The 23,514-nt window shown below is 36.3% G+C and overlaps 1 protein-coding gene and 1 long non-coding RNA gene across 31 annotated transcripts; one reads left to right on the plus strand and one right to left on the minus strand.

Annotated features, from left to right (window-relative positions):
• Positions 1–317: 317 nt before the first annotated feature.
• On the minus strand, positions 318–21,444 carry LOC144019426 (uncharacterized). 30 transcript variants are annotated; one of them, XM_077522478.1, is made up of 22 exons: positions 18,390–21,444; positions 17,427–17,526; positions 16,161–16,264; positions 15,800–16,072; positions 15,586–15,679; positions 15,404–15,471; positions 15,205–15,270; positions 14,767–14,919; positions 14,590–14,667; positions 14,331–14,477; positions 14,131–14,196; positions 13,694–13,750; positions 13,497–13,583; positions 13,270–13,335; positions 12,600–12,671; positions 11,786–11,857; positions 11,458–11,529; positions 11,141–11,212; positions 10,823–10,894; positions 10,508–10,579; positions 10,190–10,261; positions 318–9,799 (listed from the first exon to the last, which is right to left on the minus strand). In XM_077522478.1, exons 2-22 carry the CDS (start codon positions 17,524–17,526, stop codon positions 1,649–1,651), a joined length of 10,014 nt encoding a protein of 3,337 aa, XP_077378604.1. In that variant the 5' UTR covers positions 18,390–21,444; the 3' UTR covers positions 318–1,648. The 30 variants fall into 30 exon arrangements, with proteins under 30 accessions (XP_077378604.1, XP_077378612.1, XP_077378654.1 ...); XM_077522486.1 differs by having other exon boundaries at positions 17,913–21,444; XM_077522528.1 differs by lacking the exon at positions 11,786–11,857 and having other exon boundaries at positions 17,427–21,444.
• Positions 15,228–22,942, plus strand: LOC144019563 (uncharacterized). The gene is made up of 3 exons (XR_013283710.1): positions 15,228–21,049; positions 21,693–21,808; positions 21,887–22,942. It is a non-coding gene; the product is annotated as an uncharacterized LOC144019563 (long non-coding RNA).
• The last annotated feature ends 572 nt before the right edge of the window (positions 22,943–23,514 follow it).

Here is a 23,514-nt window from a genome sequence, read left to right on the forward strand (position 1 = left end):
ATCCATATGCATAAACAAATTGCATACAAATTTCTATTTTCAGATATTCTATTACAATTGTGATGTGACATACCTCCTGTTTAAATGGCAGGGTTAATTAAATACTTCAAACTTGCCAAATTTTGTGTTACCAACCAAAGCTAAGTATGAGTTATTACTACATCAATTAGAAGTATACAATTAAGTCAAATTTATTTGCGTTGCCATTAATCAAAACTCTGAAGGGGCATCAGGAATTTGACGTTGAGTTAACAAAGATCAGTAAAATCAACTGATCTAAACCTCTAGCCATACAAGGAAAACCACAAAACCTCATATTCAAAATTGTCCAAATGTACTTTTATTGTCTATGCATGCTAAATGAATTCATACTACATCAGTTCTAAGTGTCAAATTTATTTGTACAACAGTGAAGTCAAATTTATTTGTACAACACTTCATCATAATAAAAAAAAAAAAAAGACTCAAAGGGCTTCATAGGACTACAGTTGTTAAAGATTGGTGACATCCCCTGATCTATAGCCCCCAACCAGTAAAGCACAATTCAACACCGCATGTGTTAGAAAAACAAGAAATCTTGAAAAGGGACTACAGATGGAGGGATCCACCTTACAGACGGATCTGATTGCAATGGATGTTGAGTGAACAACATGGAATACGTAATAGGGTATTGTACAATGTTTGTTAAAACAGCAGTCAATTTAATTAATAAATTATCGCAGGTTGACTCCTCATGAAAGTGGTTCTTCCTCAGGCTCGGTGAATCGATGTAGAATCCTCCATAGCAACACATCTGAGGAAGTGGTCTGTCTCAGATTTTGTCCCAGTCAGTCGGTAGAGAATCCATCCAGAAACAGCTTGACAGTTGATCACCGCCACCTAGCCTCCACTCCACGCAGGAGGCCGGGGAGAGAGAGAGAGAGAGACACACACAACGGCAGTAAAAAGGCCCATGTGTAGTTTAGCAAAGTATGAGTGTGTAAGAGAGAGACAGAGAGAGAGAGAGAGAGAGACAGAGACAGAGAGAGAGAGAGAGAGAGAGAGAGAGAGAGAGAGAGAGAGAGAGAGAAAGAGAGAGAGAGAGAGAGAGAGAGAGAGACAGACAGACACAGAGACAAAGAGACAGAGAGAGACAGAGAGAGACAGAGAGAGACAGACACAGAGACACAGAGACAGAGAGAGACAGAGAGAGTGAGTGAGTCGGTACAGAATCTATCCAGAAACAATTTGACAATCGACCATCGCTACCTAGCCTCTATGCAGGAGGCCAGGGAGAAAGAACAACAGACAACAACGGCAGCAAACAGGCGAGGGAGTGTGAGCGAGCGTGTGAGGGTGAGGGTGTCAGAGCGTGAGTGAGCGCAGTAAGACAGGCCAATGTGTAGTTTAATGAAATGAGTGTGTAAAAGGGGAGGGTAAAAAAATATATTTAGTGCGTTACAGTACTTTGTCATTAAACAGTAAGAAACGAATATTAAAATTGTAAATTTTGGAACGTAAACTGTTATGGGACCCTTTAACATGATTGACAGAATTTCAGAAGTATGAAATATATATATATATATATATATATATATATATATATATATATATTACACCACCCCCCCCCACTACAATTGTGAGTGTGCAAGTTATTTTTCTGTGTCATTCATTTACTTGTAAACGAACATAAAACCCCTTCGTGATCACTGAAATACGTCGGTAACACAATTGATTGTACATCATAATTTGTTGTTTTAACATACACATGATCAATTAGTGTACCTTTTTCTGTTGTGGGTTGTGTGACAAGCTGAGTGTATCCTTTGTCTGTTACCAATTTGTGGATTGTGGATGATTTCAGAAGGTCTTCATTAAAATCTCCCATGATCGCAATTGTGTTACTGAGAGGATCGAGCCAATCAAGTAACTTGCCAAAATTTTCTTTAAATAAAAACATGGGATATGATGGTGGTCGATAAATGATTGCCACCAATATGTTGTATGTAACACATTGGTAAGCCAAACACTCCAAATTGACATTTGGTAGTTTGAGAATGTGATATTCTGTATTGTGTTCAACATACATGCCAACACCACCATGTTGTTGTTGTTGCAAAGCAACCAAAGTGGGGTTGTTGCCACTGTATGCCAAACTGCGTGGTGCGCTATGAAAACTGTAACCATCAATTTTCACGGTTTCCAATGAAAAAGCATCAGGTAGCCATGTTTCTGTAACAGCAATACAGTTAAGCTGCAAATGCTGTGTGCGCAATACTAAATCTGCAACATGACAAGGCAAATTTTGCACATTCATCATAAACACAGAAAAAGTATGCGTGTTGAGATTGGGTTTTGTCATGTTTTCAACCAGGAATTTGGGCATACTCTCAATTGCATCCTTAATGTTATCCTTGCAATAGAGAGCTTTATCTTCAAAATCTTGAATTACCAACCCGGGCAGACTGGTAACACGACTTAGAGCCACATATGCCTGTCCTGCAGAAAATACTTTTTTGAGGGACACTACAACTTTGTCAACTGTAATTCCTTGTACTTTATGTATTGTGCAAGCCCAGGCAAGTTTAAGAGGAAATTGTCGGCGCAAACCACCTTGTTTTGTGACCCGTTCTTCCTCTGGTTCAACAGCAGTGGAACCCATTGAAACAGATGGATTGGAACCTGCAGATTGTTTCCTCCTCTGTGCACCAACTTGATCATCATCAAATTTCACATACACTTTTTGAGGAAACCTCTCATTCGGAGAAGTAACAATATGTGTTACAGTTCCACATACGCCATTAACCAGACCATCAGTAACGTCCACGTTCTTACACAACATTACGCGTGCATCTTTTCCCAACAATAACTTTTCTGCCAAACATGTGTCATTAGCGTTAGCGTGATGTCGACTTTTTAACTCAAGTTTCCCGTTTTTTTTATTAAGTACAAAATCCTGAGCACCTATCTCGATATATTCAGGACAAATTTTGATTAGCTGCTGAATGTTGTATTCGTTTACTTGTTTGTTTGTAGGAAATATGTGCAATGCTGTGCTTTCTTCGCCAGTTTCGCACCGTTTCAGTGCTTCAATGTCAGTTTTTAACATTGGGGAACCTTTGGAACGAGTTCTTATTCTGTTCAGCAACTCGGCAAACACGTGGTCTTTCTGCCTGACGATGTCTGTCAGTTCCACAACTCTAAATCGATCAAACCACAAGTTAAAACCGACATCATCTACATACAGAGGTTTTCCTTTTACTGGAGGTAGTTGGAAAAAATCTCCAACAGCAATTACGCTTACTTTACCAAAGGGGTAAAGGTCACCGGTTTGTTTAATTTGTCTTAATCTGCCATGAATGTATGATAGCATTTTGTGATCAACCATTGATATTTCATCAATTATGAGCAGCTGTAAATCACTATAGTTAGCACGTAAGGAGTTGAGCTTTTCTTCCCCCAATGGTGTGTAAGGTAAGCGACAATCTTTGCCGATGCTAAATGTGTGATGAATAGTTGATGCATGCAAATTGTATGCAGCAATTCCTGTTGGAGCAGTTATCAAAACACAAATGTTGTCAGGAAGGCGGCAGAGTGTTGACAACAATCTTGTTGCTTCATACTGAATAGCTTTTATTAGGTGGCTTTTTCCTGTCCCGGCACCACCTGTAATGAATACATGTAATGGATCAGGATTTTTCCCTGCAACCTTTTCTAAACACCACTGTCGAATCTGATAGAAAACAGACAGCTGTGTCTCGTTGAGAGATCGAATTAAAGCCAAGCCGTCACTTCTGCTCAAGATGTTATTTCGCTTTTCCAAATGTGCAATTTTTTGGTTACTTACAGCTAAATCAGGAATATTTTCTACATGTTCGTCAACGGTCTGGTCTTTGTTTTTCCGTTCCTCCTCACATTCTAACCGCTCTAGCTCTTGCTCAGGAAACAGCTCACACCAGGCATTTTCTAAAACCCCATCAGAATCAATCATATTCTGGACAGTTTCCAATTCATTTGCTTCAATTTCAAATTTACTTCTGTTCAAATCGACAACCGACTTGACAGAATGTCTTGAACCATCACTGAACATCATTTGACCATTTTTATAAAACTGTTCAAATAACTCACAGTTTGGAGGTTTTAGCTGCGCTTCTACCCGATATGGCAAAAACAACTGCAGCATGCTTTGATAAAACGACTCTGGATTTTTAGTCTCAGAAAAGCGCATATAACGAACTACTGCGGGTTTTGTACGTGTTCTTTTAGTGATGAAACCATAATCATTGTTTAGTTTAATTCGGTTTTTGGATTTCTCATTCTTACTCAAAACACGATATTCTGATGCAAATGTCGCCATACACATATCGTTAAATGCAAGGTCATTTGGTCTATTTTGATACCGGTCAACATTACTGGTCATCCACATGTCTTCCGTGGTAAGATTTTGTGATGCCGCCTTTTGTCTTAACACATTTAAAGGCAAACTCATTTTCACTTGATTGTCCCCTGTTGGTACAAATACAACTTTCCTTGAGCATTCCTTCAGATGCATATTTGTTAAGCGGTAAACTGCCTCTTGAGCGCACACCTCTCGGTTATGTAGGTACACACTGCCCAGATTTTTCAAGGCATCCTTGGCTGAAATATTTCCCTCTTTTGCTGCTTCTCTTTGTGCATTACTTAACAGTAGTCCCATTTCTCGTTCTGACTTTGAAATGTAAGAAATAATGTATACTATGCATGCGTATGCATCAATAACGAACTGTATGTCCATGTTTGCATTCCAACATTTTAGCAGTGACTTGTTGTAAGGATTTACCCAAACCTCGTTTACATCCCTTTTCAGAACAACGTGTGTATTTCGACTAATGCATTGATATGCATCTTCAAACATTGCTTGATCTATACCGAGGCTTTCAAACAAATCTTCAACAGTGTTGTAGCTTGCATTTTTATCAGAAAGAGCAGTCTTAATTGCTTTCATAATTTCTTTTGCTGGGGCAGGATGTTTCTGACCTTCATTTTCACATGTACATTCGGCTACATTAGCTGTGTTGTCTTCCTTACACTTGCATTGAGTTTTGCCATGTTCATCAGTTTTGCATCGACAAATAAACGTCCTAAGAGATGCTGGCTTGGGATAATGAAAACGACAATCTGTGCCTTTCTTTTTACACGTTTTTGTATGTTGCTTTGAATGCTCCTGCACAGATTTGACTGTGTCTAACAATGACTCATCATCTGAAGGTAATTCACACGTTACATATTTGTCTATAAATTCACAGACTTCTTCATCTGTGTTTTTGTCAATCTGTGGAGCTTTGAAAATCCAAAAAAAGCAATGAGTATGAGGTGAACCACGTTGTTGAAATTCCACCCTATGAAAGTAATCCAGGATTTTACCAATTGGATTTGAATCTGACATAATCACCTCTCGCAAAAAGATATGCCACCGAAAATCAAAATATCTTGCTGCAGCAACAGGATTGTGACGCAGAAGTTCACATTTGTCTGCCCATTCCAAGTCTTCCACTGTCTGTGTTCTACCTTCGGTTTTCAAAATACTGTAGAGAAGGGTTTGCCATCGCAGATCAGCTGAAGAAAATGAACAAAACCAGGTAGGAACACCAAGCTGACGAACACAGGCAATCAGGTCTCGTTGTACTTTCTGCCAAAAAGCAGGGGTACCTCTTATAGGTTTAAGGAAACGATAACCTTCATCACACTGCAATAACGTTTTCAAAGATTCTTCATTGTTCAACAGATCATCGCTCAGCCTTTGACATGTTTGACCTTTGTTTCCTTTGCGCAATGCTATGGAGACATTAGACATAACCTGTTCAATCTCAACCATGTACTGGGCAAAAAAGATATATTCAACATTTTGTGCAAACCTACCATCAGCATGTAAAATTCTGTTATTGAAGTAACGCGCCAGTGTAAGTCGATATGGTCTACTATCATAGTATGTATTTTGCCCTTGTGGAAATAGCACTGGGAAGCATTTGGCTTCATTTGTATGGTCAGAAAGAAGTTTAACTGGATTATTCCCTTCTGCTGGTGCCAAATTCAATACATTGTCAAAGTACTGATCGAGCGCTTCCTGACCAATATCAACAGGCATTAGACAGGTGTCTTGGAACATACAATGTTGCTGTCTATCATGCAAAAGCTCGTCTTCAACACCTGCAGATTTTTCGCCACTTCCAACGTGAGTATTATTGACATTTTCAACAACTTCGTCCTGTTTTCTACAAAACTCATTTATCCAGGCTTCATTAAAATGTATATCTTTATAATGAACATTTGTTTGTTTTAAATACTGTAACGCCTGTCGTATGCGCATCGTGTCAACAAATTGATATTCATAATGACCTTTATATGTTATCTTACGCTTCAGTTTTACAGGCAATAAAGACCCTTCCATATTAGAACGAGGCAGTAAGTTGTTTGTTTGCACAATATTTGCTGGAACACATGTCACTGGTCCATGTACTCCATTTTGCCCGCCTTTAGGTAATGCTAGCATTTTCATAAATGGTATATGTAAAGCAATCAAATGTTGTTCCAAGCTATTCAAACATGATAATTTGGGTGGAATTGGTTGAACTGTCAAGTTGTTAATTACGCATTCAGGAGGTATTTCACCTTTCATAATCTTACTATTACATGTGAAGCAAATCCAAAGCTGCCCTCTAGCTGACTCTAACACTTTGCATGGCACTACACAGTCCTCATTACATTTGTGTAAATATTCTTCAGTTATGCATTTGTTTGCTATTAACTCTATTGCGCTACTCATTTTTTTATAATGATCCCTTTTACAGTATGAAACCTGACGTTTAAACATCAATCTATGGCAGACACTACACACAAATTCTGGCCCATTTTTAACTTTATCAAGAAAATTTTCCATCACGAAATCAAACTGATTTAACTTTTCTTTAAAATTTTGCATCCTCAATTTGTTGGCTACTTTTACATTTTTCTTGTGTTCAGGATTATTATGGTATTTGTTTGTACTTCTGAGTTTGACATTTTGCCTGTGCAATGCGTTTTGGCGATATTTCTTTATGCTCATTTCTTTCACTTTTTCTTTATGGAATGCGTTTTGGCGATATTTCTTTATGCTCATTTCTTTCACTTTTTCTTTATGGAATGCGTTTTGGCGATATTTCTTTATGCTTATTTCTTTCACTTTTTCTTTATGTAATGTGTTTTGGCGATATTTCTTTATGCTCATTTCTTTCACTTTTTCTTTATGTAATGTGTTTTGGCGATATTTCTTTATGCTCATTTCTTTCACTTTTCCTTTATGTAATGTGTTTTGGCGATATTTATTTATGCTCCTTTCTTTCTTTTTTTCTTTAAGCAAAGGATTTTGGTGATATGCCTTCATACTGATTTCCTTCTTTTTTTCTGGATTTTGGTGATATGCCTTCATACTGATTTCCTTCTTTTTTTCTGGATTTTGGTCATATGCCTTCATACTGATTTCCTTCTTTTTTTCTGGATTTTGGTAATATGCCTTCATACTGATTTTCCGCTTTTTGTCTGGATTTTGGTAATATGCCTTCATACTGATTTTCCGCTTTTTGTCTGGATTTTGGTAATATGCCTTCATACTGATTTTCCGCTTTTTGTCTGGATTTTGGTGATATGCCTTCATACTGATTTTCCGCTTTTTGTCTGGATTTTGGTGATATGCCTTCATACTGATTTCCTTCTTTTTTTCTGGATTTTGGTGATATGCCTTCATACTCATGTCCCTAACATTTTGCCTGTGCAACATGTTATCCTGATATTTCATTTTCTTTTGATGTTTGTATTTCTCCATCAAGTACTTGGAATAATTATTGGCAATAGTCTCAGCAGTGTCTATTGTCTTAGTTTCTAAATTTATGCATGAAGCTGGGATTATATTTTGCCACCGGAAATTGTATGCTTTGGCGTCGGATGTTTCAACTTTACAGAAACCGTAACAGCTCTGCAGTTGAGCATTATGTACACATATAACTGTTTCATAATGATTACCGTTGCAATTTTCCAAATAAATTCCCTGTTTTGAGTTTGAACTATATTGTAGCCACTTGTCATGTAAATATGTAAATATATTAACTCCTAAACAATCTGCCGCTGCCTGGATCTCTACTTCAGTAGCCCAACTACCAACGTTTCGCATTTTTGATTTTTTTATATACTCTTCCACTGAAGAGTATTCGCGTCTTAAAAATGTTTTATACTTAACTGCATTAGATTCCATTTGTTTAACAACCGCTAGTCTGATTTTTCTGTGGTTCTTTTGTGAGCCACTCACAGCTTGAGCGACTGCTCGAAAGAAACAGTTCCCATCATTCACAATTTTCTCTTTTTGGCATGGGATTCCTAATAAACCAACAGTTGCAGACTCGGGTGCATCCGGTTTCTCAAACTCCAATTTAAGCCGTGTACATATTGCTAGTGCAGTTTCTTTACCAATAGGCTCAAACTGCATGGTTTTAGAAGTCACACAACCCACAAACTGAATGTCTGCATCGAGAGAAGCGGCATCATGACTTTTCAATGTCTTTGAAACGCTACTTCTCAATGACATCTTACGTTGTTGCGATACAGTCTCTTCATGACCATCTGAAGAAACACTTGGTGCTCCCAAGGACATTGGATGGAAATTATCATTGGATCCATTAGTGTGTGCAATAGTGGTCTCTCTTTGGATAATTTTGGAACTGATTTCCATGTTTCTATAAGGCATATTACCCACAAACTGAACGTCTGTATTAAGTGCAGTGGCATCATGACTTTTTAGTACATCTGCATTAAGTGTAGTGGAATTATGACTTTTCAGTACATTTGCATTAAATGAAGCGTCATCATGACTTTTCAGTGTCTTTGAAATGTTAGTTCTCAATGACATACTTGATTTCATTAATAGAGGAGAATCCAATACAATTATTTCAAGACCCTCAATAGACTTTTCATATGAGCCCGTCTGTTCAACACGCAAACCTGAAAACTCGAACAATGTTTGACCTTCACAGGTCATTTTGATCAAATTACATATATGACCATAAACATCTTGAAGGCGACTAAAGTAAACAATGACACTTTTACCGCCAGTATCTGGCATTCCACAGGCGCTGCGGGCGTGGGAATCCAACACTGCATATTGTCCGTTTTGACAAATAATAGCAGATGTATAACAGCCCATTGTCAGCAAACACGCCTCAACTTCATCACAAATCGTACGCAGTCCACCTAAAAGAGTGACACCTCCACCCTCCTCAATCTTGGTTTTGTTTACCATGGATAGAAAACCCTGTGCTATAATTACATTTTCAAACTGAATTTTCTTTCCTTCAAGAACAAGCTGCTTGGGTAATTCGTCACCATTTAAATAATCATTAGACCCGCTGATCTTGTTGTTGTTGCGCAACCACGTGTACAAACTGTCACCTAAAACAACAACTTCGTCTAAATCTGTGGAGCACCATGAAAACACACTGCTAATCGTGTGCTTTGCTAGACCCACATAAGCTATAGCCATACACTGCTTGCCCGGATGGTTCAACCGACTGTCTCCCTGATGAAAAGATCCATTCAAACATCTGTCATGACCAAAGGAAATTGGATTGATGTTGGAACCCTCAGTGTATGAATGACTCTCAGATGTATTCAAATCAGTCAGCAGTGATTCAAGTGTAATATCTGACTCCAAAACGAAGCGCACAGATTTATTAGCGTCACCTGTAGTCTTAGTTTGGATGCTCTTGGGACTGATCCTGGGCGTATGCTGCATGTGGGAAACCTCCTTGCTCTGCAACTAAAAAGGAAACACAACCCCCCCAAAAAAAGATTTAGAAAAGCATTCATGTAGTGTCAGATAATATAAATGGAAATGCATAGCCACATTATCACACTGTGTGTTAATGTCACAATACAAATAATTTCACAATACAAAGGCTAATTTGAGAAAATTTGTTATGTCAAAAGTGTGTCTCAAACTGATAGACCTTTGCATTAATCAGTTACCCAAGAATATGTTCTAACGTTTATGAAAGGTTGGTGACCCAAGTTATAAAATAAAACAATAACACAGACAGCTTAATGCATGTGGAATGGGCCAGCTAAATATAAAAAAAATATATTACAAGTAAGGAATCATAGTAATTCTAAGGGCCTTGTGTAATTCTAAATAAACCAGGAAACAAACCTCCTCCTGCAGAGCCTCATTCGCAGTACTGGAAGAAGCCAGACTCTCATCCACCACTGGGCTTTGTGTTGCCTATAAAAAAAAAAAATACAAAAGGTTATATAATTTATTCAATAAAAGCAAAATACATCTCTAAAATTTCATAGTTTCACAATCATTTACTCCATGCTAGACTATGTTCTCTCCCATGTACTTCAATTCAACTGTACAACAATCAAACAAGCCACCTATTCTTTTATGCAACAACAACTATCACAAATAACGAATCATAATAATTCTAGGGATCTTGTGTAATTCTAAATAAACCAAGAAACAAACCTCCTCCTGCAGAACTTCATTCGCAGTACTGGAAGAAGACAGACTCTCATCCACCACTGGGCTTTGTGTTGCCTATAAAAAAAATACAAAAGCTTATATAATTTATTCAATAAAAGCAAAATACATCTCTAAAATTTCATAGTTTCACAATCATTTAATCAATGCTAGACTCTGTTCTCTCCCATGTACTTCCAATTCAACTGTACAACAATCAAACAAGCTACCTATTCTTTTATGCAACAACAACTATCACAAATAACGAATCATAATAATTCTAGGGATCTTGTGTAATTCTAAATAAACCAAGAAACAAACCTCCTCCTGCAGAACCTCATTCGCAGTACTGGAAGAAGACAGACTGTCATCCACCACTGGGCTTTGTGTTGCCTATAAAAAAAAAATAAATACAAAAGCTTATATAATTTATTCAATAAAAGCAAAATACGCTACATTTTTCATAGTTTCCCAATCATTTACTCAATGCTAGACTCTGTTCTCTCCCATGTACTTCAATTCAACTGTACAACAATCAAACAAGCCACCTATTCTTTTATGCAACAACAACTATCACAAATAATGAATCATAAGAATTCTACGGATCTTGTGTAAATCTAAATAAACCGGGAAACAAACCTCCTCCTGCAGAGCCTCTTTCGCAGTATTGGAAGAAGACAGACTGTCATCCACCACTGGGCTTTGTGTTGCCTATAAAAAAAAATAAATACAAAAGCTTATATAATTTATTCAATAAAAGCAAAATACGCTACATTTTTCATAGTTTCCCAATCATTTACTCAATGCTAGACTCTGTTCTCTCCCATGTACTTCAATTCAACTGTACAACAATCAAACAAGCCACCTATTCTTTTATGCAACAACAACTATCACAAATAATGAATCATAAGAATTCTACGGATCTTGTGTAAATCTAAATAAACCGGGAAACAAACCTCCTCCTGCAGAGCCTCTTTCGCAGTACTGGAAGAAGACAGACTCTCATCCACCACTGGGCTTTGTGTTGCCTATAAAAAAATAAAAAAATAAAAAAAATACAAAAGCTTATATAATTTATTCAATAAAAGCAAAATACGCTACATTTTTCATAGTTTCCCAATCATTTACTCAATGCTAGACTCTGTTCTCTCCCATGTACTTCAATTCAACTGTACAACAATCAAACAAGCTACCTATTCTTTTATGCAACAACAACTATCACAAATAAGGAATCATAATAATTCTAGGGATCTTGTGTAAATCTAAACAAACCGGGAAACAAACCTCCTCCTGCAGAGCCTCATTCGCAGTACTGGAAGAAGACAGACTCTCATCGACCACTGGGCTTTGTGTTGCCTATAAAAAAAAATAAAATACAAAAGGTTATATAATTTATTCAATAAAAGGAAAATACATCTCTACATTTTCATTGTTTCACAATCATTTACTCAATACTAGACCCTGTTCTCTCCCATGTACTTCAATTCAACTGTACAACAATCAAACAAGCCACTAGGGGTGTTTAAAAAAAAAAAAAAAAAAAACGATTTGGCAATATATCGCGATACTACAGCACGCAATTCTCGAATCGATTCAATAGGCAGCCGAATCGATTTTTTTAACATCCATTTTTGATGAAAAAATATTCAACAAAACGTCTAACTTTCACACGTTAAGCATGGAAGAATGGAACATTAAGCCTTAGTATTTTAATTCAATGCTGTTCTAACATGAAAAAGGTTACAACCTGTTTGTTAAATACAGTGGCTCACAGTTATAACACTGACGTTTGAGATCAATAAATAATAAATTTTCATACAAATCTTACAGTGTACATGTACAAGTTTACTGAATGGTATTTTCTAAATTGAGTAAAAAAAAAAATCGTAACAATCGACTTGTAAATTCATATCGGGATTAATCGGTATCGAATCGAATCGTGACCTATGAATCACGATACAGATCGAATCGTCGGGTACTAGGCAATTCACACCCCTACAAGCCACATATTCTTTTATGCAACAACAACTATCACAAATAAGGAATCATAATAATTCTAGGGATCTTGTGTAAAATCTAAATAAACCAGAAAACAAACCTCCTCCTGCAGAATCTCATTCGCAGTACTGGAAGAAGCCAGACTCTCATCCACCACTGGGCTTTGTGTTGCCTATAAAAAAAAAAAATACAAAAGGTTATATAATTTATTCAATTAAAGCAAAATACATCTCTAAAATTTCATAGTTTCACAATCATTTACTCAATGCTAGACTCTCTTCTCTCCCATGTACTTCAATTCAACTGTACAACTGTAAATAAATATCTGTAAATACTGTAGAGATAGTCATATACAATTATTTAGCTGTTTATCAATATTATATACACATTTATATCCTGCCATAATGTGTATATACTAAATCGATCTTATTTTTAAAATATGTAATTTATTCTTGCTAAAGCACTTCTGAATGGATGCAAACTGCATTTCGTTGTTCTGAACTTGTGACAGTGCAATGACAATAAAGTTGAATTCTGTTCTATTATGTTCTATTCTATTTTATTCTACAACAATCAAACAAGCCACTAGGGGTGTGAAAAAAAAACAAAACAAAAAAACGATTCGGGAATATATCGCGATACTACAGCACGCAATTCTCGAATCGATTCAATAGGCAGCCGAATCGATTTTTTAACATTCATTTTTGATGAAAAAAATGTGTTGCCTTTTTTTTTTAAGAAACAACAACAACAACAACAACAACACAAACCTGTGCCGTCAGACTCTTGGAAGCACCAACCCTGCGGCCATATCGTACAACATCTGCCCAAGATTGCTGAAAAGAAAAAAGAAAGACAAAATAAATTTTTGTAGCCACATTTGGAATAACAGTTTCTTTTGCACAGTTTAAGCAGTTAAAATATTACAATCAAGACTGTATCAGCTAAAAAGACTAGAAAGAATAGCATTGACCCATGACATGTATATGCAAATCACCTTTGGAACAGCCTCATCCATCGCATCCAAAGTTGCACTGCTGAGCGGAACTCTGGTCAGAGGGATGAAACATTCCTTCAGCACATCCTGTGAAATAAAAACGTAGATTAACTGTTGTTGATAGGACTTGTCAATTAAAAAAAACAAACAAACAAACATATCAATCAAGATACTAATTGATTAGGGTGCAGCAAGACCTCGTGCTGAAACTTCCTCTTTTTGTGGCGCACATCGCAGGACTGCTTAAGTTTCCTCTGTAATGACAAATAACATAATTTACAAAAAAAATACACACTTGTAATGTATACAGCATGACCACCAACAAGGCTAGTCAATGAAATGAATTATCCGTATGTTTTAATGGTTTTGAAAAAAAGTCACGACTATCACGGTTCATACTAACATTATGGAACTTCTGTCAGTCTAAACCAGGAAACAAAGCTACTGAACACAAGAAGCCAGCTTTCTACCACAAAACAATAACATAAAAATTGAAATATAATTTCACAAACTGACTTTTCAATGTCCATTAATCAAACAAATCAATACTGCATTTCTTTTGTTTCACAATCATTTGTTACAATTACAAATAACTCAATTATTCTTTTAAAATAACAAAAGCGCACACACAAACCTGCGAATTTGCCAGTGTCCTCTTGGAAGCAGTAACCCTGGGGCCATATTTTGCAATCAACGCTTCCTAATAAAAGAAAAAAAAAATTTATAGCCACACTTGCTTTAGACAGTGTAAGAAATTTAAATGGTTTTAAATCAAGAGTGTGTCAGTTACAAAGCTGGAGACACTTCATGATAGGATTCAACCAGGAGATGTACCTTTTTCCCCTTTGGAACCACTTTTGGAACCACTCTGCGCTCCACACGGCTCGAGAGATCTGCAGGAACTAACTGATTCATTGCTTCCAACATTTCACCACTGAACCAAACTGGGGTCAGAGGGATGAAACACTCCTTAAGCACAATCTGTGAAGTAAAAATACAGGGGGAAAAATGTTGCTAAATAAGTATTTTCAATAAATACTACATCATCATTAAAGGCCAAATGTTTTGGATGAAACAAGATAACTAAACAAACCTCTTCCTCCTCTTCCTCAATCTTGATCTTTTTGCAAGCCACACCACGGGAGCGCTCAAGTTTCTCATCTTGTTTCCTCTGGAATGACAATATAATTTTCAATACACCTTGACCATTACTTTGGGGACTCAAAAACAACACACTACTACTAAACTATGACAATATGCAAGCCATTACCTTCCCGCCTGGTCCAACAAGAATCCACTTGAAAGGGTCAAGTCCACGCGGAACCACAGTCTTTCCCTTCACCACAATCTTAGGAGTAAATGTTGGTGATGGTGGCCTTGAAAGACCTTCTGTGGTGGATGGTGATGCAGGTCTTGCAAGTTGCTGAAGATTAAAAAAACAACAACAACAACAATAAGACTTTTTTATTTAACATATCATTGATAGCAGTCACAAATGTGTTTCACATAGTAAAACAGAAAATAGACAGGCAGGATACAAATAAATTCTTTTTTAACACAACTAAAAATTAAAGCAGACTACTACATCATACAAAAGAAAAATGCATACACAGGAAACAGTAATTACAGGATATATATATATATATATATATATATATATATATATATATATATATATATATATATATATAAAATAAAAAAATCTAACCTGATTGGCACCATCCCAAATCAACTGTGCAAGGATGTTCATCCCATGATCATCACTCAAGTGGACCTGCAAAAATAAGCAATTAACAATTGAATTACAAAAACCTAAAAACATGTTTGTTTATCTCTCATGAACCAAAATTGTGGAAGTGTGTATCTTTTGTATACTTTTTCATATGACACAAATATACTTTACTTACACCATCTTTGCTCCACAGCTTCAACTTCGTCAACGGGAAGGACGCAACAGTAGACAAGTACTTGATCCCTTTAAGAAAAAAAAAAATTGTGAACATATCTTCACCTTTTCTTACTTGAAAAAAATTGCCTTAATCACAACCAATAGGCCCTAACTTTATTTTTAAATCTCTTTTAAACATACCCATTCGCACTGAGATGCGATGAAACTCCTGACGGAAGAAATCCTGTTGAGCCACATCCACGTTAAGACGCGGAGGAAAGTCCAGAACAAACACCTATAGGAAACAATGATTATTACAAAAATTTTACTCATTCCAAGAATTATACATGCTACACCATATGTTCAAATGAATTATAGTATTGAAGATACACGAATAAACACCATGCATGCATACCTTATTAGGCCAACGATTTGAGACAGTGAAAAGGAGTTTGTAGAAATCCACTCCTGCCTCTTCGGGGGTCCGGCTAGCTGTCAAGTTGTTGCTAGGGGCCAAAAGGCAAACTACGTCCGGTGTAGGCACATCAGCATGCTCCACCTCAACAGTCAACTCAGCTGCATTGGCCCCCGGTGTTGACATGACACCAAAGTCAAGGTAACCCTTTGGCATCTCAACGTAGCCATCTGCGATGCTTCGCAGGTGCGAGTCTCCAATGAGCAACACAAACTAAAACACATAATGTATTTCATTTCAGAATGATAATCACAAATCATAGCTCTAAGTATTTCATTCATAATTCAGAAAACAATAATACCTTCTTGTCTGGAGACTCAGCTGGAATGACCAACTTGTGGCTCCGTCCGGTCAAGGTAGAAATTGGCCATTCTTGCACTTTGTGACGGTAACCTGTACCTCTACCTATTTGTAAACACATACACACAAAATACATATTTACATGTAATTCACTAACCTTAACATCATGTCCACAGAACAATTACACAACTTTAATTAATTAGAAGAAGTACACAAGGCATAGGGGAAAAAAAGAAAACAGTTTAACATCATGCAATGTTGATGCTTGAAAAGACCATAACATTTGCACTCTGATAAAAGTTTATAGATAAAAGTTGTATCTAATGCTTCTTATTGGTTGGTTAATATTTAATAAATCTGTTGATGTTTATGATAATATGGATTTATTTTTGTAGGTTGAAAAATAGAACGAGACCTATTTTATTAATCGCATACCAAATCACAAAATTTAGTGAAAAGAATTTAAAAAATAAAATCTCTATTTGATTCTTTTCCATAATTGTTCAGCATCTTAGTGTACTGTTAGCTACTGTACTCGTGGTCCAACCTTTGTAAGATGGTAGTCACGCTCCTTGTCACTCAAAACGTATGAAATAGTTTATGTTGTTTTTTTCTTCAACACTATCTATGTTGTACCCAGAGGAAGAAGCTGTGATGGGTACAAACACTGCTTTGTTGTTTCCTGTATCTTACATCAACCAGTCACAAGCAATATTTTTACAAACACATCCCAATTTAGTTTTCCCTCTAACATCGAACATAATATGGCCAAATCTGAGCACTTCACATCTCTAACACGTATAGTGAATGGCATTACATAAAAATGGTTGCTACATATTGCAGAAACAAATAAATGCTTAAAAGCTAAATTCAATAAAATTATATAAATCAGACATGAGCTGGCAAGCATCAGAAATTGTGTCAATTCTTGTATCAGTATGAGTGTAATTAAAATTGTACATGAGCATGAAGATAGATTATTACGGTGTATGCTTATGAACTACATGTACATATGCTACTGGCAAATGCACGGACATGTCAAAGTGCAGTTGTATATATGAAGAGGTTATTTCATTGAAATATATTAACCTATTATTGTATCAATAAGTCAAATCACAAAGGGTATGACTACTGTGATATTATTGACGATTTTTTCTCTTTCTTCCTATTCTTTTTTTTTTTCTTTTACTCCAACTTATATTTTTTTTTATAATATTAATGTGTTTATGTTTATATGTTCAGTAAGCCAAAAAAAAAAACTACATACGTGCATACGTGCGTGGCTTCCTCAATTCCAAATCGAATGGACGTTCACTCAGCTTCCATCTGTTGGATTCAGAGCGATGGTAAGCTTTTCCACGAGGCATCTGGAGTAAAAAAAACCAAAACAAAACATTGTGGTGTTTACAGAAACATAGTTCAATTGTTGTTGTAACAGCAAACTGCCTCAAGAGGGCGCAAAGTGGCCATATATGAAGCACTGTTGTGTAATTTGGACACAACAAATATTTAGTTTAACATTAATATATAACTCAATCTCGTATAGTTAGACTCCCCTCGGGGGATGGTGGTAAGATGGCCGCCCCGTGGCTTCAAGTGCTTACTTAGCATTAGTGCTAGCGATGTTTAAAACAAATGACGTTTTGCATTTAAATAGACAATGCATGCAATTATTCATAATGTGTTTTTAGTTTTGCACTAAACTCCAATTGTGGTAGCTTAAAAGACGCATACAAACAGTAGAATCACATACCTAGCGGCAACCACGTGTCGCATTTTGATGACGTAATCGCATTACACGTGGCCACTGAGCCTTAAAAGTAATGGTATTTTTCGCCGAATTAAGGTTACATTGTGGTGTATTTATCCAAGTTTTCTTCTTGGATGCTAGCAAGAGAAAATCGGTCACCCTTAAATAATAATAATCACAATAACAATAATAATAATAAATAATGCGTTCATTGGCCTCAGAATGAATTTTCCACTGATGCCACGAGGGGGACCGCACTGTGCTGGATTCACGTAGGATATATAGTCTATAGATTTAAAACCACAAACGTATATCCCACAGTTCCCAAGCATAAGTCATTAAAAATGCACACACAAAATAATTACTCTTGAAAACCGTGACAAATCACTAATTTATTTGTGTGAATAATTCTGAGACAAATCGCTCCGCATACTTTATGATAACAACATGACAAACAATAATAATTATAAGGAAACTTACTGTTCGTCCACAAGAATCCTCCTTCAAAACGTTGATGAAACCTTGTGAAAATCTTTCGACCTCTCAAGTTATCCGAATGTTCTGTTCTCTGCTGTGAAGAGTAGACCACTCGAATGAAATTAAATGTCGTATCTCACACACTACCTGAAAAATGTAAATGTGGAAAATGTGATCGACCAATAAGAGCATAGGGGGCGGAGCTACCTCAGTTCGAGAAAAGTCTTCGTTGCACAATATGAAAATGACTAAAAGACTTTTTAAAATGCAATGAGCTTCATAATATATTTTCGTACAAGTTTATTGCCCCAATATGTATGTTCCCCTGAATATTTGTAATGTACTATTATAGTGAGTGATATAATAAGCGAAGTGCACATCTCGAATTCAAGGTGCATTATGGGTAGCGGCGTGGTGCATTGTGGGTAGGCGAAACTTCCTAACGGTCATTGAAAATGAGTTGGATCCAATGGAATCGGCTCTGATAGAAACGTTACAACCGTTGGAAAGTTGCTGTTTATTAACATGCATAACATGTGGTTTACCGACATCGGGGAAGTTGACTTGCAAGCTTTAAAATGTACAGTTACGCAAGATTGTCACCACTCCGTCATCTCCGCCATTCTAATTGGTAGCCATGTAGCCTTGTTTTTTTTTTCTCCTCGCGCATGCGCAAACTTAATGCGCACTTTGCTTATTCACCCACGGAATCAATGTTTGTTTGCCTACATTGGTCTTCTTGTCGCAGTTATTTGGTGCATGTGCAATGAGAAATCACGTGTCTACCGAGTCCTTAGAGGGTTTTTTTTCTCTCTTTATTTTAACATTTCTATAAACATACACTTGTGGAGGATGTAACTCATGAACATGGCGACAATACTGTAACATTTGTAAAAACGCCACCAGCAAATGTTGATAAGGATGTCACCCGTTTATTCTTCTCAACAAAACGCCACTCTTTTAGCAGTAGCCGACGCCAGGAAACAAGAGTACAACTCACAAGGCGAGCAGTAAAAAACACGCAACCAAGACCTGTGTTGCGTTCACTAACAGTCAGAAAAAATAGTGCTCTTTTGTCATTTGTGCTCACACGCAAGCACTTACTTCGTTACAATATAAACAGCAAAAAAAAAGAATATGAAAATAAACAAAAACTGGGGATTCTTGCACAACAATCACTTAAAATAAAAAAGGAACGTATGCCTATACATTAAAAATCAAAACAATAAATACTGCTTCATATTGGCACTTATTTTCCTTGCATATTTATTTATTTCCCACTTCTCCACAAGTGAATATCTGACCATAGAAACATTAACCTTCCTCTTGTGTTAGGATCAGCACCAACCTTTTTGAGATTTTAAATGCACATAAGTACTACAATAATTTGTTTACAACTTAAAAACTTTTTGACTTTGTTTTTGTATAACACACCTATCTGTACTCATCAACGTCGTTGGATCATGAATGTAAGTACCCATTGTTCAACATTCCAATGTGAATGGTGGTCATTTGCATGATCTTTTGGGTGTGGTGAAATATCATTGTTCAACATTCCAATGTGAATGGTGGTCATTTGCATGATCTTTAGGGTGTGGTGAAACTCCCGGACCATTGAAATGTTGAATTGCAGAGTATCTGTCTTCAGTTTATGGCAAGCAATAATGATAAGATTTACTAAGCCAAGCTTTATTATTATTATTATTATTATTATTATTATTATTATTATTATTATTATTATTATTATTATTATTATTAACGTAGCTTTCGTGATCCTTTGCAGTGAGTCGTCTTGCGTCCGCTCTTTTTTTTTTTTTGGCTTGTGTCCGCTCCAGCTATGCGCGATCAACACTATGACGTCATCTTTGTTTGTAAATAGTAAAGGTACGCATAAATCAATAATAAAATAGGGGGCTGTGTGGACGTTCTTCTTATTCTACTGTTCGATTTACCACTAATAAGTGGACCTTTTTTTCTTTTTCTTTTTTTACAATAGAATGAACTTTATTCGAACAATAACAGTGCAATGGACCAGTTTCATGTGACGTAGTCATGGAGCTGCGCGCGCAACTCGGAGGCAGAAAACTGAGCTACCTTCCCCATTCCTTTGTGTTAGCTAACAAAACAATGCCGTCGTCGTGCTGTGCCGTGGGTTGTCAGAACAGAAAGAGTACACACAGTGATTTAACGTTTTATAGAATTCCTGCTGGTAAACACTCCTTTAAGAAAAACCGGCGAAAGTTATGGCTTTACGACGTGAGAACTGGACGGAGGAGGAAATTAGGAATGCTCGTTTTTGCAGCGCTCACTTCATATCCGGTAAGTTCTTTAGTTCTACTGTTTTCAGCAAAAGAGCATGATGTTAATTTAGTATAACAAACACCTTTGTGAAAAATGATTGAAAGCACAAGTGAAGCTATTTTGTACAGTCAAACGCGTTTATTATTTTGGGCGAGAAGTAGAATAACTTAATGTGAAACAATCACAAACTATCCGTGAATGGCTTAAAAACAAAAAAAGGGCATGCCTCCACCCACAAAATCATTTTATTTTATTGTATTTTTTACAGGAAAGGCCTCACTGGAACATGGCAATCCAGACTTTGTTCCGTCAATATTTTCATATACAGCAGCTGCTGCAAGTGGACACTCAAAACTCTCAAGGTAGAACTATGAAGCCAGCAGAATCAGATAAAATTTGTCTAAAGGGAAATTTGAATGAATTTATTGTCCATGGGTATGATTGTGATGTTGTTTGTCTACCTGTAAGTGGTTCAGAAAATGGATGGATGGACAGACATGAAATATATATATATATATATATATATATATATTACAGGCCAAAAGTTTGGACACAGTCTCATTGAATACATTTACTTTATTTTCATGACTATTTACCAGTACATTGTAGATTCTCACTGAAGGCATCACAACTTTGACAACTAACAAACACGTGGAATTGTGTACTTAACAAAAAAGGTGTTAAATAATAAAAATAAGTACATAAATAAATACAATAAATGGATTTACACCTTTTTTTGTGAAGTACATAACTCCACATCAGTTCATACATAGTTTTGATTCCTTCAGTGAGAATCTACAAAGTAACCACTACCAGTCATGAATACAGTAAAACAAATGCATTGACGAGGAACGTGTGTCCAAACATTTGGCCTGTACTGTACATATATATGAACACCAAAATTCAAATACTTGTATTGGTGTATGACCTTTTTTTTTCTTTAGACACACACACAGCTATATACCTGTAAATAAATGAATATGTACACTTGTATGTTTTTGACAGATATCAACGGAAAACGAGGCGGCAGGAAACAAAAGTCACACGGGAGCCTGACCATGAAGAAATGGATACTATGACAGCTGCAGAAAGTCTATTGAGCCTTCATTCACAAGTCACTGGTAAGTAGTCTGCTAATCTGTATTTAGATCTCATTAGAATTTTACAAATATGATCATATAAAGTTTCATGCTTTACAGATGATCAACCAGTTGCTCCTGTTACGTGTACAACTACCCCAGTCACCACAGAGCAAATTCTCAAAGACAACTTGGAACTACGAAATGAATTGCAGAATTGTCAGCAACAAAATGAAAGCTTGAAGAAAAAGATATCAAACCAGCAGTTTGGATTTCAAAGTTTGAAAAATTCATCCTCCCTGTTTAAATTCTTTACAGGTCTTCCAAACGAACAAATATTCATGTTGCTGTTGAATATATTACAACCAAATGTTGTAAAAGTTGCATCATGTCTGTCTCTTGAAGATCACCTGTTGATCATTTTAATGAAGGTAAAATTAGGCTTAACTAATCAGGATTTGGCTGTCAGGTTTGACATTTCCAAATGTTTAGTGTCAAGACTATTGAGAAGGTGGTTTCCTGTAATGGGAAAAATATTGAATGCTCTCATAATCTGGCCATCTAAAGAAGCTGTGAAAAAAAACATGCCCAAAATTTTCAAGAAATCATTTCGAAAATGCAGATGTATAATTGACTGTTCAGAATTGTTAATTGAGCGTCCATCAAACCTGACAGCCAGAGCCCAGACATGGTCTAATTATAAACATCACAACACTGTAAAATATCTTATAGGAATTGCTCCAGGTGGAGCTATCTCTTTTTTATCGCAAGGTTGGGTAGGTCGAGTGTCAGATGAACAGATCACAGTTGAATCAGATTTTTTGGATAAAATTGATGATCTTGTGATCTACATGATCTTGTACTTGCAGATAGGGGCTTTCTAATCACAGATGAACTTGCTATGAGAGGTGCTACACTAAAAATTCCAAGTTTCACAAAAGGCAAGAAGCAATTACCCGGTACTGATGTAGATCATTCTCGGGAGTTATCCCGTGTTCGCATCCATGTTGAACGAGTTATAGGGCAATTAAAGAAGTACAGAATTTTGCAAACTGTCATTCCTCTGTCACTTGTAGATCTTATTGATGACATTGTTACAACATGTGCTGCTCTGGTTAATTTGTCGCCAAGTGTTGTTCCCAAAAAGATGAGGAAAATAAAACATTAGAATTCAAAGCTGTCAACACTTTTATTGATGTACAGATTGTTCTTATGCATTTACAATTATAATCCAGTTTTACTTATTCTGTATGTGATTCATCACTGAATATCAGATTGAATTTCAACAACAAACCCAAGCTTTCTTCTTTCTTTTCAAATTGACACATTTGTTATGATGATGCTTTAAGCATGAAGTCTTGTACATTGTACAGTTTTGCCAAAAAGAGGACCTGAACAAGTTGCACATTTCTGCTTTCTAAAAATTTTAGGGTCATTTGATCTTGTAAGAACTTCAGGAAGTATATGTGATTTATAAATTTCAGTAGCTTTATGAATTGCAGGACTGAGGAAATCATCTTTTAGTATTCTCACCACTATGATCCCTGATGTGGTCCATATGCATAGATCACCAAACTGAACATCACATGCAAACATTTGAAGCTGTATTTGATAAAAATATTTGGGATTTTTTTTCAGATGATTGGATTCATCCATGCAAAAGGTTTTATCTAAATTGGAATTTTGAACACCATTCCTGTATTTGTAAGGACATTTGATTTCAAGAACACCCTTACCACAGCAGTCAC

This window comes from Festucalex cinctus, chromosome 1, assembly GCF_051991245.1.
Source record: "Festucalex cinctus isolate MCC-2025b chromosome 1, RoL_Fcin_1.0, whole genome shotgun sequence".
Classification (NCBI taxonomy): Eukaryota; Metazoa; Chordata; class Actinopteri; order Syngnathiformes; family Syngnathidae; genus Festucalex; species Festucalex cinctus.

Coding starts and splice junctions, on each gene's coding strand:
- LOC144019426 (XM_077522478.1), bottom strand. CDS start 17,526: ATGCCTCGTGGAAAAGCTTACCATCGCTCTGAATCCAACAGATGGAAG. Junction 10,580..10,822: donor ATGAGGTTCTGCAGGAGGAG/GTTTGTTTCTTG, acceptor TTTTTTTTATAG/GCAACACAAAGCCCAGTGGT. Junction 10,262..10,507: donor ATGAAGTTCTGCAGGAGGAG/GTTTGTTTCTTG, acceptor TTTTTTTTATAG/GCAACACAAAGCCCAGTGGT.